The 16,224-nt window shown below is 33.8% G+C and overlaps 1 protein-coding gene across 1 annotated transcript; it reads right to left on the bottom strand.

The window, feature by feature from the left end:
- Positions 1-2,782: 2,782 nt before the first annotated feature.
- Positions 2,783-15,184, bottom strand: beg (malonyl-CoA-acyl carrier protein transacylase beg). Its single transcript, XM_075372936.1, has 3 exons — positions 14,110-15,184; positions 12,823-13,040; positions 2,783-3,322 (listed from the first exon to the last, which is right to left on the bottom strand). The coding sequence occupies exons 1-3, from the start codon at positions 14,804-14,806 to the stop codon at positions 2,927-2,929; spliced, it is 1,311 nt and encodes a 436-aa protein (XP_075229051.1). The 5' UTR covers positions 14,807-15,184; the 3' UTR covers positions 2,783-2,926.
- Positions 15,185-16,224: the final 1,040 nt, after the last annotated feature.

Here is a 16,224-nt window from a genome sequence, read left to right as displayed (position 1 = left end):
CCGTTGTAAAATTCAGAGGTAGGTGACCACATTTAAAGTGTGTTGTTTATTATGAAAAATCAATTTAGAAGTTATTGCTTAGCATTAATCTATTCTATTAATACTTGTCCAAAAGCCACACAAAACACCTAATGAACTTAGTAATGAATGAACAAATACTGAGCAATACGTTGAAAAGGATGATGAAGATAAATAAAAATAAGAATTAGAAGCAAAATAGAATGAACTGTAAATGTTCACACAAACAGCAAAATTATAATAAACCCAACCAATGTACGAGCTTCTGACGTCATGAGCAGACTGCTTATTACTACTCGGCCTGTAAACATCAAATTAAGTATTACATATTATCATATTATGCAGTAATAACTATCATATTTACATTTACTAATTATACACAATATGTAATTAATTATTTTAAACCTTTATTTGTACTAAATTATTAATTTTTAATAATAAACAAAAGTTTACTCGAATTTTCTTCATGCATGTAATTCAAAATTCTAGCAAGTTCACCATCCTCTCTAAATGAATCATTATCACTTTCACTGAGTCTTTTTCTATAGAGTCATGCATGTATAATGTAATGTTCTGTCATTTCATCTATCATTGGTTCCAGTTCTTTATACTCATCAATATTTTTTACTTTTTCACAATAGGGTTTCCAATCATCTTCACTCATGGAATTAATTTTCTCCATAGTTAATTTCTCAACATTTGTGAAAGAAAATGTTGTGTTAGACTCGCCATGTCTTTTTACGGCTGACCATACAATCTCAATTGAATTCAAATCAGGATGGTGTATGGTAGGGAGTCTAAGAACAGATGCCCATGTTTTTTTTCAAAAGTTCATCCAAGTGATATTTTTGTAATTTAGTTTTATGTAACTTTACTTTTATTGTAATAAGAGACGTTAGCAACAACTACTACTGAAATCGATGCAAGATTTGCAATCAATTTTTCATGCCCATTTCATGAAATTGTATTTATCTTGTCATGGTAGTCGCCACTTTTCGATCTGGCTTTCGAAGTTAGTAATGCATTCAGAATAAAATCAATTTCTCCTCCAGCATGAATTACTATTAAACGGTCACCTTTATTAATTAGCACATGAAGTTTCTCAACAATACCATTAGACCACGACTTTGTCGAACAATCGCAAACTTAAGATGTATATTTCATCCAAGTAAACAATTGTAGCATTGCTTTGTCTGTACTTAGCCATTGCCTGCAAATATTCAATTCTCTTCCACCTGATATTGGATTTCTCAATTAAAAGTTTTCTGTTATTTTACTGTTTTTCTGTTTATTTATGGTTTTACACCATTTGAAACCTAACTTTCAAAATAACAGCTAACATTCTAAAGTTGATTCACTGCCTTTAAAATCAATAAAACACAGAGGTTCTTCCCTTATTTCTTTTAAAAGTAAGTAATTCATTCTTCTTTGAATAAAATTCATTAACTGTTCTTTTAACTACAACTAAATCAAAACTGCCCAGTCTACCGACAGGTTTCGAATATCATTTATACTTTTTCGGCGTGCTGAAAGAACACAATTGGGAAGTTCAAAAGCAGTAGCAGTTCTTTCTTCACATTTTTGAATGCCAATATGTTTGTCATGAGTTAATTTACCTACTTTTAGAGCTTCTTTTTTCATAAAATCGTATACATTATTGATAATTTCATGGGTTAGACTCCTAAGTTTTTTTCTTTAACTATGGATTTAAATTTTGCCATAACAAACCACACTAATAACACATGAACAAAAATAATATATTACAAAAAAATTGTGAAAAACAATGAGTAATTATAAAATATGACCGCACAAAAACGCTATCTGAATACCTTCATTGAACATGATATAAACTGGACTAAAGTTTATTTCTTTATACACACATTGTGTACTATGAATGACAGATCTAAATATAATTGTAACAAAAGACATCATTTTTAACTGCATTTATAAATTTGTATAGGCCTGTACATAATACCAATCAGAGCATTAATCACTGGTTATTGTTTACAAGGAATTTTTATTGTTTACAAGATTGAGTCATTAAGCAGTTTTATACATATAATCAACTCAAGTGGAAAGAATTAAATACAACAACAGAAATGTATTGTTTGGATGCCTGTTTTATTTGTAAGCCAAAAAATTAAATAAAAATAATAATTACACGCAAAAATAATGTTTTGGAAAACAATAATATAATGAGAGTCAGCACGTGATGTCATATAAACTCAGACTGGCTGGGCCTAGTATACCAAAGCACCAACAGGAAGAACATTAATGTAGTTTTCTATTTACAAAATTTTCCAATAATGTCATTCAAAATTAACAATTGCTAACCACTAATATATATTGCTAATTAACACTAAAAAATATAATCAGGAACATTGAAACTCAATGTTGTTTAAAGAGGTATATTAAATTCAGCATTGTCTATTGATATTATATCCTTGTCACACACTTCAATTTCCAAGACATTAATCTCTGGAACATTCCTACCATAAGTTACAGACCATCTTTGTAAGACATGTAGTTTACTATTCTACTAAAAAAATTAAGAAATAAGTTACTATAAGATATAATATTGTAAGTTGAATATAATTAAATTAATACAAGAATCATTGTTATACATGAAGAGGTATAAAAAGAGTTTACTTTTCTGCATTTCATTGTGAAATAGAAAAATATTTTAATCAATATTTGTATAATGATTTTGTAATATCATACATTTAAAAACGAAGACAGGAAGTAAAAATTAATAGATGCAAACTTTAGTTTTTAAAAACTATTTATTTGTACAATACATCAAATAACTATATAAAAAATGATATAAGATATATTTTATATATTTACTTGAAATACTAACCTAATAAAATAATATAACAGAAAATAAACTAACTGATAATCAAAATATTCATGTAAGTATATTTTTGCAACTGTCAGCTGCTTTAGCATTAACCATTTTAAGTATAGTTTTAAGTGAATTTCCAGGACCACATTCATAAGTTAAAGGAAAATCTACCCCTTGAGGTCTTTCATAAAGTATATGTAATGTTTGTTCCCATTTTACTGGACGAATTATTTGCTGAGGTAAAGTATGTAAAATCTGAAAAGCACTTTTATACATTTTTGCATTAATATTTGAGTGTACAGCTATCATTGGATCATTAAGACTAGCTCTGTGGAGTGCTTTTTTAAAAGGTTCAACAGCAGGTTTCATTAATATTGTGTGAAATGCTCCTGATACAGGTAATCTTTTAATTCTTCGTAACTTGTAATGTTTAGCATTTTTTTCTATATAATTCAATGCCTAGAAAATACAAAAAACAGAATCATTATTTATAAAAATAAGACAATATAGTAAACGCAATCGCAATATTCAAAGCGAATCATTTACTCACAACAGTGATTGAAGATAAGGTTCACAAAACTTAATCACTGAAAATCAAAACAACAGTAGTGGAAAAATAGAAACTGAAACTAATCTCTTTGAATGTTTCAAGTTTGTGATGGGCTTTAAAAGGAAAGATCAGGTTGAGGAAACTCAGTCAGTTGACCAAATTGGTAATTATCCTATTACATGAAAAAATTTTAAAATGTATTTCTCTAATCTCATTACCTCTGAAGAAATATTATTTTAGTCGATGAGGCATGGTTCCACCTTGATGGATACGTAATGCACAAAATTCATGCATTTGGTGTATGGAAAATCCACATTAGCTGCACGAGTCTCCTCTGCACAGACAAAAGGTGAGTATTTGATGTGCAATGTGACACGTGAATCTTCATGGCACAGTGAAAGAATGCTACGAGTTGTCGGAAAAGTTTTCACCCTCAATATGAAGATAGCAGCACTTGTCAAAAAACGTTAGGGAATGTATTGAAAAATACTCACTAAAATTTCAGCCATTTTGGACGCTCAGCTGTTGTTTGATAATCATTTGAGTGTTTTTGTGAAAATGGAAAAATCGAATATCATGATTAAATAAATACTTGCATTTGAAAGGCAATATGCCTACACAAATTAAAACCGAGTTGGATGCTGTTTATGGGGATTCTGTTCCATCATTTGCCACTGTGAAAAGATGGGCGGCTGAATTTAAACATGGTCATACCAGCTTGGTTCTTGATGAGCATTCGGGATGGTAAAAAACTGCAACCACCACCGATATCAAAAATGTTCACCAAATGGTACTGGACGACCAACAAATTAAGGTTAAAGAGATAGCAGAGACTACGGGCATATTGAAAGAACATGTTTGTCATATATTAACTAAAGAACTGGATATGCATAAGCTATCTGTGCATTGGGTGCCGCATTTGCTCACTGAACCAAAAACGCATTCGAATGAACATTTCCAAGTCTCATTTTTGGAGCAGTTTAAGCAAAACAAGTCAGATTTTTTGCGTCGATTCATAACTGTAGATAAAACATGGACCCACACTACACTCCTGAGACAAAACATGGACTACAAAGTGTGAACCTGCTCCAAAAATGGCAAAGACTGTTTCATCGGACAGGAAGGTGAATGGCGACTGTTTTCTGCGATACTAACAAAATTTTGTTCATCAATTATTTTCAAAAAGGTAAAACAATAACGGAATAATATTATACATCATCACTTGACAAGCTGAAGGCAGAAATTGAAAAAAAAAAAAGGCCATTTGAAGAAGAGTGCTTTTCCATCAGGACAAGGCACCTGCTCACATTTTGATGGTCGCCATGGCTAAAGTTCATGAATTGCACTTTGATCACTCACCGTGTTCACCAGATCTGGCCCCAAGTGACTTTTTCTTGTTTCCTAACCTTAAAGTTTCGGTTGGAGGAAAGAAATTTTCATATGACGAGGATGTTATCACACACATAAACGCCTATTTTGTGGAGAAAGACACCAGCTACTACTTGGAAGGGTTAAAGAGGTTAGAGCATTGCTGGAAAAATTTATCAACTGGAAAGGAGGCTTTGTTGAAAAATAAAACTATATTTGACAGGAAAAATACGTATTTCTATTTTAAACTCAAAACTTTTCAGACAACCCTCGTACACACAGCGCTACATACAAATGGTGCAACAGTTTGTTAACACTATACCTGTAGACTGCTTAGAATACATGTGGTTTCAGCAGGACAATGCTACGACTCATACAACCAACAACACTATGACTCTTAGATCAGTGTCTTTATAGACAAGTGCTTCAAAGGGGTTGTGGTCCCCTTGGTCTCCTGTTTTACCACCTCCTGACTTTTTCTTATGGGGATACCTTAAGGATACTGCTTACAAACCTCATCCTCACACTATTCCCAAATTGCAGAACAAAATTGAACTACATGTCACTGCAATTCCTCAACAAACATTACAACATGTGTTTAAGAGCATGCATGTGTCATATTCAATTATGTGAATCACATAATGGAAGCCACTTTCAACAATTATTGTAAATTACTCATTTTCCCATTATTTCAGTTATATGATTGACAGTCAAACAACTTTGGCTAGCTAGTCTACATGGATTTCTATTTTATTTTTATTAATAATTTTAATTTTGACTTTTAATTCAATTTTTTTTGTTAATGACTTCATATTTTTTATATATTCAATTTTTAATTTTAATTTACAATTTAAAAAAATTTGGAATATAACAAAAAATTTAGTTCTATTACTTTTTTGATTAGAAAAAGATCTTTTAACACTTTTAAATCTCAATTTTAATTTTAATGTGTAATTTGCAATGAAAGATTTGAAAAATTGTAGAACAACTGATGATGCGAGGTACTCGTGAAAGCGCTCTTGCTTGGTGTTCCATTCCACATCGAGCCATTCGATGCTGTGATCTAGTGGGTGCAAGCGCTCATTGGCGAGTTAAGCTCGTACATTCATTCTACGTCAGAATCCCGCGCAATGTGGTCGTGTTTTCATTTCAGTACAAGGGGACTCAAAGTTTCATGTTCAAATTCAATTATGTCGAAAAATGTCATACATTCTTAAGTTTAATGTAAATATTGTAATTCAATCAAAATGCATGATATGTTATTATATTTTACTAAGTTTGCAATGTAATTTGAGGTGAATATATAATGCAGCTTATGATGCAAGTACATTTGGGAAAGTGCTCCTGCATAGAGTGGAATAAGGTAAGTCATCCTACTTTATTTATTCTGTACTTTGATTGATCTATTAAAATAAATATAATTGTATATAGTACAAAGGAGTATGATTCTTAAAATAATTTATTTAAAAAATATATATATAAATACATTATTTTTAACATCTTTTATTGTCTGTTTTTTATATGACAAAATCCTTTTTATTAGCTAACTTTTCTGTAAGTTTACAGCTAACTGACAATGAAACATATGCTTAGAAAAGTGTTTTAGCAACTAAAATTATTTCAAATGTCTACAGTTTCATATGTAATAATTTGTTTTATAATTTATTAATACATAATGGTACATCAATAGTATTACAATTGAAAAAAAAATCATTTATATTTTATTCTGTAAATTTTATATAAATATTTTTCTATTTTTTAATAAATTAATAATTCACCACCCAAACCTTACAGTTGTGTATGAGAATGGAAATTTTGTAGCATATGAGAAATTCAATGCATGATCAGGATGTGAACCCAGGACCTTCTGGATGAATGGCTGAGATACTGCCACACCACCATATAAGTTGGCTTCATGATATTAATTAAATCAAGAATTTTCAGACACACAATATATAAAATAATAATTAGATAATGAATCACTACAAAAAAAAAATTGTGAAAGAACAGTATGTTCTTGATCCCCAATTACATTAGATTTATTAATATAAATGGAAATTTCAGTCAATAAGTGTACATGTTTAACGCAGTGTACACTAAATAAGGGAAGCCTGTAATTTGAAAATCAGAATTGTTTAAATTTGATTTGTTAAGTTTCATTAAACTTGTCTCACATTATTTAAACACTTTTATTTCCTGCTCTAACATATCTTCACTAGTTTTTTTATTTCCGAGCAGATAACTGCCTCTGCAAGCTAAAACCATCTTCCTTTGCCCATTTGCACAGTCTTTTTATGTTTTAATAGTTTTAGGTTTTAATTTAGTTTTTTAACGTTAAAAGTTCCAGAAAAAGTAAGTATTAACAAACCTATTGTAATAGATACCATGAAATAAGACACTAATAATTTCTTTTATTCAGAAAAAAATTAGACAAAGAAGTTACACTCATAGAATGTGAATTCACAAAAAGTAAATTCCTACATAACATAATTGGATTTCCAATAAACACAATTTTCAAGGCCATGCAGTTTGCAAACCCAGTAATAGAATGGAGATGTTATGGACAACTCTCCACTCTATTAACACTATATAAATTTACATCTTGAAATGTGTCTACCTCAGTAAACATACACCTCATAATCTTTTAGAATACGAATGAAATAAATAATTAAAAAGTTCACAATCCAAACAATGTTATGAAAACAGAAAAATGTTCAATTTTATTCAAACATGGGTCTTCCAAATGTACCTGAAAGAGGTCAATATAAGCATTATTGCTTGTACTCGTAATTATAAATTATAAACATAATCTAACCATACTTAACCTACACTTGCTATGCTCACTAACATTGACTTGGGAGCGAAGGTAACCTTTTTTTTTCTTTTTCTGTTTAGCCTCCAGAACCACTATAAGGTATTACTTCAGAGGATGAATGAAGATATGTATGAATGTAAATGAAGTGTAGTCTTCTACAGTCTCAGGTCCACCATTCCTGAGATATGTGGTTAATTAAAACCTAACCACCAAAGAACACCAGCATCTTCAATTTACTATTCAAATCCATATAAAAATAACTGCCTTTACTAGGATTTGAACCTTAGAACTTTCAACTTTGAAATCAGCTGATTTGCAATGACAAGTTCACCACTAGACCAACCTGGTGGGTCTTTTTTCCCCTCCTCTCACAGGCCAGACCTGCACTTAAGCATAAACATGGTCCTGAGGGGTGCCTTTGCCTGTAACCCCAGAGTGGGAGCGCACTAGGTCCAGCTATGCTGTTCCCAGCCACCCCGCCCATGAATCGGTTCTTTGTGTCTGCCTCAAACAGAAGAATCCCTGCTGGGACTCAATCTTAACAGCTCAGGGTTTCAAGAGTCCCACTGCTTCATTGCCGCCGCCCATCCACACAAGCATGGACAAATGGCAACTCAACCCCTCTCTATCCCCCCCTTGCTTTCCACTCTTTCTCCTTCAATTTCCCCGTTATGTATTGATATTACCTTAAAGTTATTTGGTCCTACAAACATTGCAGATACTTTATTCTGCGTGTCTAGCCTTTCCGCCACATTCATTCCTTTGCATGATCCACCTCTGGCACTCAAAGGCCACTTGCTCTTTGAGCAAGTGGCCTTACTCTTGTGAAAGTGGATACTCTTGTGAAAGAGTATCTCTTTCACAATAAGGACAGGTCTCATCTTCTGCTTTCCTTCTACTATACAGGTATACTCTGAATATACCATGGCTGGTCAGAATTGGGTGAGCCAGAAATTTAGCTTGTTGAATCCCCTCCTGACCCATGGACCTACCTCTCTTATCAGCTGGTACATACACCTACCCTTACTCAATGTGTCCCACCTTGTCTACCAATCATTCTTCATCTCTTCCAGAGCTAATTCTCTCATGCTTCCTTCATACAGCCTTGTTCTCATTCTTGCCAGCTGCTGTAGGGATGGAATACCCGCTACCACTAGGATAGACTTGGCTGACACTGATGAGTATGCTATTTTGAGCGCAATGCGTCTCTGTACCCCCACAAGCAGCCTTCTGTTTCTTTCCACTTCTATCACTCTCCTTCACACTAGTACACCGTACAGTAAATATTGATCACGACGGGAGCATAGTTTGCATTTTGAAGTATGCAGTCCCACTGTATTATCCAGTAGTTTACTTAGATTCTTTACTGTCTTCGCCTTACACCACATTTTGTTGATGTGAGCTGTAGATGATCTTTTATTGACCAGCCAAACACCTAAGTGTTTGGCTATCCTCTGGTTTTGTAACAGCCAGTCCCCCACTCTGATGGTATGGGCCCAATACTGCACCTTACTACCATCACCATTAGTCTTGTTTTCTCTCTGGTCAGGTGCAGCCCCTTTGCTATCATCCATTCTTGCATCATTTCAATTGATGCAATCGCAATGCCAGTGACCCCTTCCTCTGTTCTTGCTGATACTCCAAGGGCTACATTGTCGGCAAATGCTATTGGTACTACTCCTTCCGGGTATCTCAGCCGAAGTATATCATCAAATATGAGGTTCCAAAGGATCAGCCCAGCACCAATCCCTGGGGCACCCCACACGTTTGTTACCTTGAATCTCTGTTTCACCTCTTCTGACTATGAGATACCTATCCTGTAGGTATCTTTGAATGGTTTCTTTTGTCCTACCATCACACTCATTTCAATTGTAATAAACAAATGATCAGAGAGGCTCTCTAAGACCATTACCTTCCAACCATTAAAGCAACTAATATGTTCATCATAAATGCCTAGTCTATATATGATTGAGACTCCCCATTCTCAAACATTGTTTCCTCTCTGTTTATGCACACCAGACCCCACACGTTGATCTTATTACTAAGGTGTAGACCAAGCACACTGCTAACCCCTCCTGAGAATTAGGGACACTTTGCATTAAATTCTCCCACCAATAATATACTCCTTCCTCTATTCCTCTCAATTTCTTTGCCTAACTCGTCAAGAAATGTTATAAAATCATCTATGCTTGTGTTTGGGGAGTAATAGCAGGAAAATGCCACCACTCCACCCACACAAAGCCTTCCGCTAATCCACTTGAAGCTATTGGTATACCAACAGCCAGGAATCTGATATGGACACATCCATCAGCTGGTTTAGTTTCCATATTTTCCCCGCTACCCTTGATACGTTTGGTTCCAACATTTGTATCACATCCACTCTCTCCATGATGGCCACCTCCCAGCAGAGGTCCATCGCCAGCCTACTCACCTATTCATGTTGAACGTAAGAACCTCATTTTGTAGCCTTACACGCCAATGACCTGTGGCTCTTTTTACTACACAAAGCGCATACTGACGGCACTTCGCTCTGCACCCTTCCGTGCCGAGTCTTCCCTCCAATTAAAACATAACTGGGATCTATCAGTTCCTCTACAGTTCGCCCTATGCCTTATACCCCGGCATCTGTAGCACTATTCTTCCAACTCTCTTATTGTGCCCTGCAGTTAACCTATCTTATTGGTATCTGCTGTTCAATTAGTATCTGTTGCCATAATCGTAGTGATAACTGTCACATTTTTTGTACCTCCATAGGCCGGATGTATGAAAAATATCTTAAAATCGCCTGTCTCCCTTATCACTTGCGCATGTTGAATCTCCAGCTCTATCATTTCTGCTTCAATATTTTAAATATGTACCACTGTTCTGTGACCTCCTCTCATTTTAATATTCACCTGGAGGTACGCAGGCTTGATTCTCAACATTGTTTTTAACTCTTCTATTTTTTGCGCATCTTTAACTCGCATGGACAATTCTTCTCTTGCTCCTCTTCTCAAGGATAGAACCTTTCCTGCCTCCTCCCTTGTCACTGTCTCTTCATTGTTTTCAGCAAATCAGCATATGACCAGTCATCAGCCTTATTGTTCTGCTATCTTGGAATCTGTCTTGCTGTCTTGGTTGTTCTTGTTATTCCTTGTTTTTTGTTCTCTAGTTCCTCTCCTTCTGCCGACAGTACATATACTTTAACTAGGTCTTCAGATCTCTGTACAAATGACTTAATATCTTCTTGATTGCCACACCAAGTCTACTTCCAGGTATAATCATGGTTGTTGCTTTCGATTCTGCTTCTATTTTCCTTAGAGCAACCAAAATTTTAATCAGACACTTCTCCTTCTGTGTCTGTGTAGTGCACAGTATACGTCCTTCTGCTGGTGACTGGGGTATCACCTCCCATAACAATATTGTCTATTGTTATGATAATTCACCTCATCATTGATTCCGCAGTTGTGTCTTCTTTGTCTTGTCTTTTGGTTAAGTCAAAAGACTGACCAATATCTCGTTCAATTTTAGATAATTCGTCTATTATCTGCACATCCTTTGTCAATTTAGCTAAACATCTCCTAATTATGAGTTTGATCAATTCCTCATCACTTAAATGATAATTTAGCAAATTTCTGATCACCCCATTTGATAGTTTTGGGAGATTGGGAATACTTGGAATTAAAATTATCTCCACTATCAAGATCTTACCACTGAACTAAATAAAATTATAATAATAACAATGTATAATGTTTCAACATGATATCAAAAGTTAACAAATAATTGAAAAAAAATTAATTCCACTATCCATTTCTTATCACTGAACAAAATGAAATTACAATAGTCAATGCTATCAATAATTAACCCAAATAATAATCCAACAATGTTATCAAATAAAGATAACCAACTCCCAGGTTGCAAATAGTTCCACACACTCATGATGAACTAACCCGCACTAACTTGAGAGAGCCACTGACAGTCAACTATAGACTCTATTGCCAATGGCAATAAGGTCATAAAGCTAAAAACTTAATAAAAAGGAAGTCCATTTTCCAAAATCCAATCTAAAGTAAAAAAACACATTCAACAATATTCTACCAGCAATTGCCGGTGGGTCGAGCGAAGGTAACCTGTTTAGCCTCTGGGAATCACCATCAGGTATTAATTAAGAGGATGAATGAGGATATGTATGAGTACATACATATGAGACTTGTACAACCTGAGACTTGTACAGTCTCAGGTTGAAAATTTCTGAGATGTGTGTAATTGAAACCCAACCACCACAGAACACCAGTATCCAAAATCTAATATTCAAATTCATATAAAAGTAACTGCCTTTACTAGGATTTGAAAGTTGGAACTTTTGACTTTGAAATCAGTTGATTTGTGAAGACATGTTCACCACTAGACCAACCTTGTGAGTGGGCGAAGGTAACTTTTTCTTTTTCCTGTTTAGCCTCCGGTAACTACCGTTTAGATAATTCTTCAGAGGAAGAATGAGGATGATATGTATGAGTGTAAATGAAGTGTAGTCTTGTACATTCTCAGTTCGACCATTCCTGAGATGGGTGGTTAATTGAAACCCAACCACCAAAGAACACCGGTATCCACGATCTAGTATTCAAATCCATGTAAAATATCTGGCTTTACTAGGACTTGAACGCTGTAACTCTCAACTTCCAAATCAGCTGATTTGGGAAGACGCGTTAACTACTAGACCAACCCGGTGGGTGGAGCGAAGGTAACCTAACCTTTGTTAAGCTAACCTTCACTCACTAGTCAAGGTTAGTGAGCATAGGTTAAGTTTGATTAGATTACATTTATAATTTCTCTGCAAATACCTCCAAATATCTACTGATTTGGTAGAAAAAAAAGTGGTACCTTCTTACCAAAAAAGTTCCCAATTTTCTCATAAGATTCTAACCAACTTTTTTATTTGTTAATTAGCAATTCAACAAATATCCTTAAATTTACATACCAAAAGTTTTGTATGGCTTTATTTTATTCTTAAAGAAATCAGGATGAAATATTTTGCAAGTTGAAACTCAAAAACAAAGCATTTCCAGATCTAAGTTTTTAGAAGCATTTATGCTTACATTAATGCTCCAAATTAGCTCCTGAAGTATTGCTGGGTAATTTTAAATCATCTGGTCTTTAAACACACAACCAAATTTAAATAAACTATTTTAAAAATATAATCACTAAAACAAAATTTCACTGAATTACTGTTTTAAAAAAATTACCCACCTCATTATGTCCAGCAATTACTTTACAATCAGGAAATAAATAATTAGCAATGGTGCATTCAGGTTTTTCAACTCCCATTTGCATGGCCCATTCTTTAGCAAGTCTACAAGCTTCACTGAGTTTTGAATCTGGTCCATAAAGTACAGTCATCATTCCACCTGGATTCATTTCCGATGCTAATTGCATCGCTTCACCTCTCACTTTTACTAACCTTACAGCTTTCAAGGAAAAAGTACAATTAATATATTTTAATTTCACTTAATATAAATAATTCAACAATAAAAAATATGCTTATAATAATAAAATGTCAATAAAATAGAAATAATTGATACACACTAGCATTGAAAGTTAATACAATGACTATTGAATATAAATCACATTGTTTCATGATGTAAAATGTATATTAACTTTTATTGCAATAAAATAATTTTGGTATGATTGTTTTCAAATTGAAATATGTTGCCAATACAATTTTTTTCATCATTTATAAAAACTTTAAAGCTTGGAAAGTGATAACAAAATTTTTACTTCTGTCTGACAAGACACCAGTACCTGGCTAAATCCCTTTCTGTGGCCTGTTGTGTGGTAGCTGTTTTGAAATTGTATAGTTGAGATATTAAAGTGAAGATTATAAGTATATGAACATCGGGGTTGGGATATTTCATTCTGAATATAAATTTAGCAAGATCCCCCACAAAATGGTTACCAATTAAAAAAATTGAAGCACTTTCAACTGGACGTCACCCAATAACCTCTCAATACTAACTTTGCCTTTAAAAAAGTAGCCAATAAAAGACAACTATAGAAATAAAATGATTTTTTTTTATTTCTAAGTATGAAAAGATGAGTCACAGATTTCTATTCTTATTTATACCACTGAAATAGAAAACAAGCTAAAACATTTTAAACACAATAACAATATCAGAAAAAAGTACCACACTGCAAAACCCCATGACTAAGCAGTAAGAGAAAATAGAAGATATAATCATATCTATTGATGGTTTAATATTTCTGTGCTTAATACATTCTTTTACAGTGAATCGACATAAGTTTTCAATACTAAGCATATGCTACAGAATTCAAAGAATGAGATTCTACAAGTAAATCAGTCAGCCTGTATATTTAGCAGATTCATATACTTACTTTATAATATTACACCCTTGCATTTGCCAACAAATAGAAACTGGACAACTGTACACACAACTATCAAAATAATCATCTTCTTTTGCCATTTAAAATGTTTGCAGTAAAGAAATCTCAAATAAAACATTATAAAATATTGCTTACCTCTTTCAAATGAAAAAACCCCAGCAAAGACCAAAGCAGAGATTTCACCAATACTAAATCCAGCTGCAGCAATACATTTTTCAATAACACTGGGGGTTTCATCCTTTAATCGTTCAACAGCTGCTAAAGAACACACTAATATTGCAACCTGACAATGTGCGGTTTTATCAAGTTCTTCTTTTGGCCCTTTAAGGCAAAGCTTCAGTAAATCATATCCCAAAATTTCACTGGCAGATTCAAAAAGTTCTTTAACAAGTGGAAATTTCAATAATGACTTACCCATACCAACATATTGTGTACCTTGTCCTGGAAACAATAAAATTGATGTTTCTTTAGGATCTACATTCGGTCTTAATGAATGAATAGCTTGGGATTTCCTTGGTGCTCCTTTTGGATAAGGTGCTGTTGACCACACCTGCTCCTTATGTTGAGGAACTTGATCTTGAAATGTAGCTGAATTATCTAACAGCTCTTTCACATCTTCTGAGGGTTCTTTCAAAACGGAGGAGCCTCTCTCATTTATAACAGCCTCATTATCATTATGAATTTTATTTGTTAAACATGCTTTCAGATAAATAGTTCTATTAAAGTTACTGGATGAATTACAACATGTCTTGCTAATATTTTTCAATTTCGTTAATTGAACAGAGCTGAAAAGTAATCCACGGCTTCTAAATAATCTTGGTGCGATATGCATATTAAAGTTAAAGCACACTCCAAAAAAAACATAACAAGAGCACTTTCAATAATAATGAAAATTTCCATATACTAAAAAATAAATAAACAAGGTTTATAACTTCATAATGCTGCGATCTACTGATAAAAGTGAATTTATAGGTTATACAGCCTCTTCTATTTACATTATAAACACATTATTATAATTATTAAACACGTCTAATCAAAATTTAAATAACAACATAAAATTTTACTTCAATAACGCAAAAAATAAACGGATAAAAAAATACAGACCGATATTCCACACACCACCAAATATCTTACGAAGCTAACTTTCAATAAATATCGATGTTTATACTCATCGATAGCAGCATGTGTGCTTATAATCTCGACCACTGTTCTCTATATATAATAACTGGATTGGGGATACTAGTGGCGTAAAAGAAAATTAAGTGTTCAATATTATTCCAACGGTGAACGCGTCTTCGCAAATCAGCTGATTTCGAAGTCGAGAGTTCCAATGTTCAAATCATAGTAAAGACAGTTACTTTCATACGAATTTGAACACTAGATCGGGGATACTGGTGTTCTTTTTTTAACCTCCGGATCCACCATTAGGCATTCTTCAGAGGATGACGATGAATGATTTGTAGCGTGGGTGAAAATGCCATGCCTGACCTAGATTCAAACCCGGGGCCTCCAGATGAAAGGCCGCGACGCTACCACTCGTGTCATACAGGCCGGCGTTCTTTGGTTTCAATTAACAACACATCTCAGACATGGTCGACCTGAGACTGTAAAGACTACACTTCACTTACACTCATATATATCATCCTCTTAACTAATACCTGACGGTGATTCGCGGATGCTAAATAGGAAAAAAAATATTAAAGTAAATTTCAGCGCCGCAGTATGAGATGCTGGGGACGAAATAAAACCATAATAGGCTCTGCACGATTATAATCGTGATAGTAGGGATGTTTATTTTGAATACTAGATCGTGGATACTGGTGTTCTTTGGTGGTTGGGTTTCAATTAACCACACATATCAGGAATGGTGGAACTGAGACTGTACAAGACTAAACTTCATTTACACTCATACATATAATCCTCTTTAGTATTATCTGAACGGCAATTATCAGAGGTTAAACAGGAAAAAGAAAGAAAGGATGTTAATTTTACTCGGTCAGACAATCAAAAGAAACCCACAAGGATTGATCTAATGGTGAATGCATCTTTGCAAATCAGCTGATTTCGAAGTCAAGAGTTATAAGGTTCAAATCCTAGGAAAGGCAGCACTTTTATACAGATTGGATTACTAAATCGTGATACCGGCGTTCTTTGGTGGTTGGGTTTCAGTTAACCTCACATCTCAGAAATGGTCGGTCGACCTGAGACTGTACAAGACTACACTTCTTTAACACTCATACATATCATCAT

Source organism: Lycorma delicatula, chromosome 8 (assembly GCF_047948215.1).
Source record: "Lycorma delicatula isolate Av1 chromosome 8, ASM4794821v1, whole genome shotgun sequence".
Taxonomy (NCBI): Eukaryota; Metazoa; Arthropoda; class Insecta; order Hemiptera; family Fulgoridae; genus Lycorma; species Lycorma delicatula.
The sequence above is the reverse complement of the archived record's forward strand: the minus strand, read 5'-3'. Positions and strand labels throughout refer to the sequence as shown.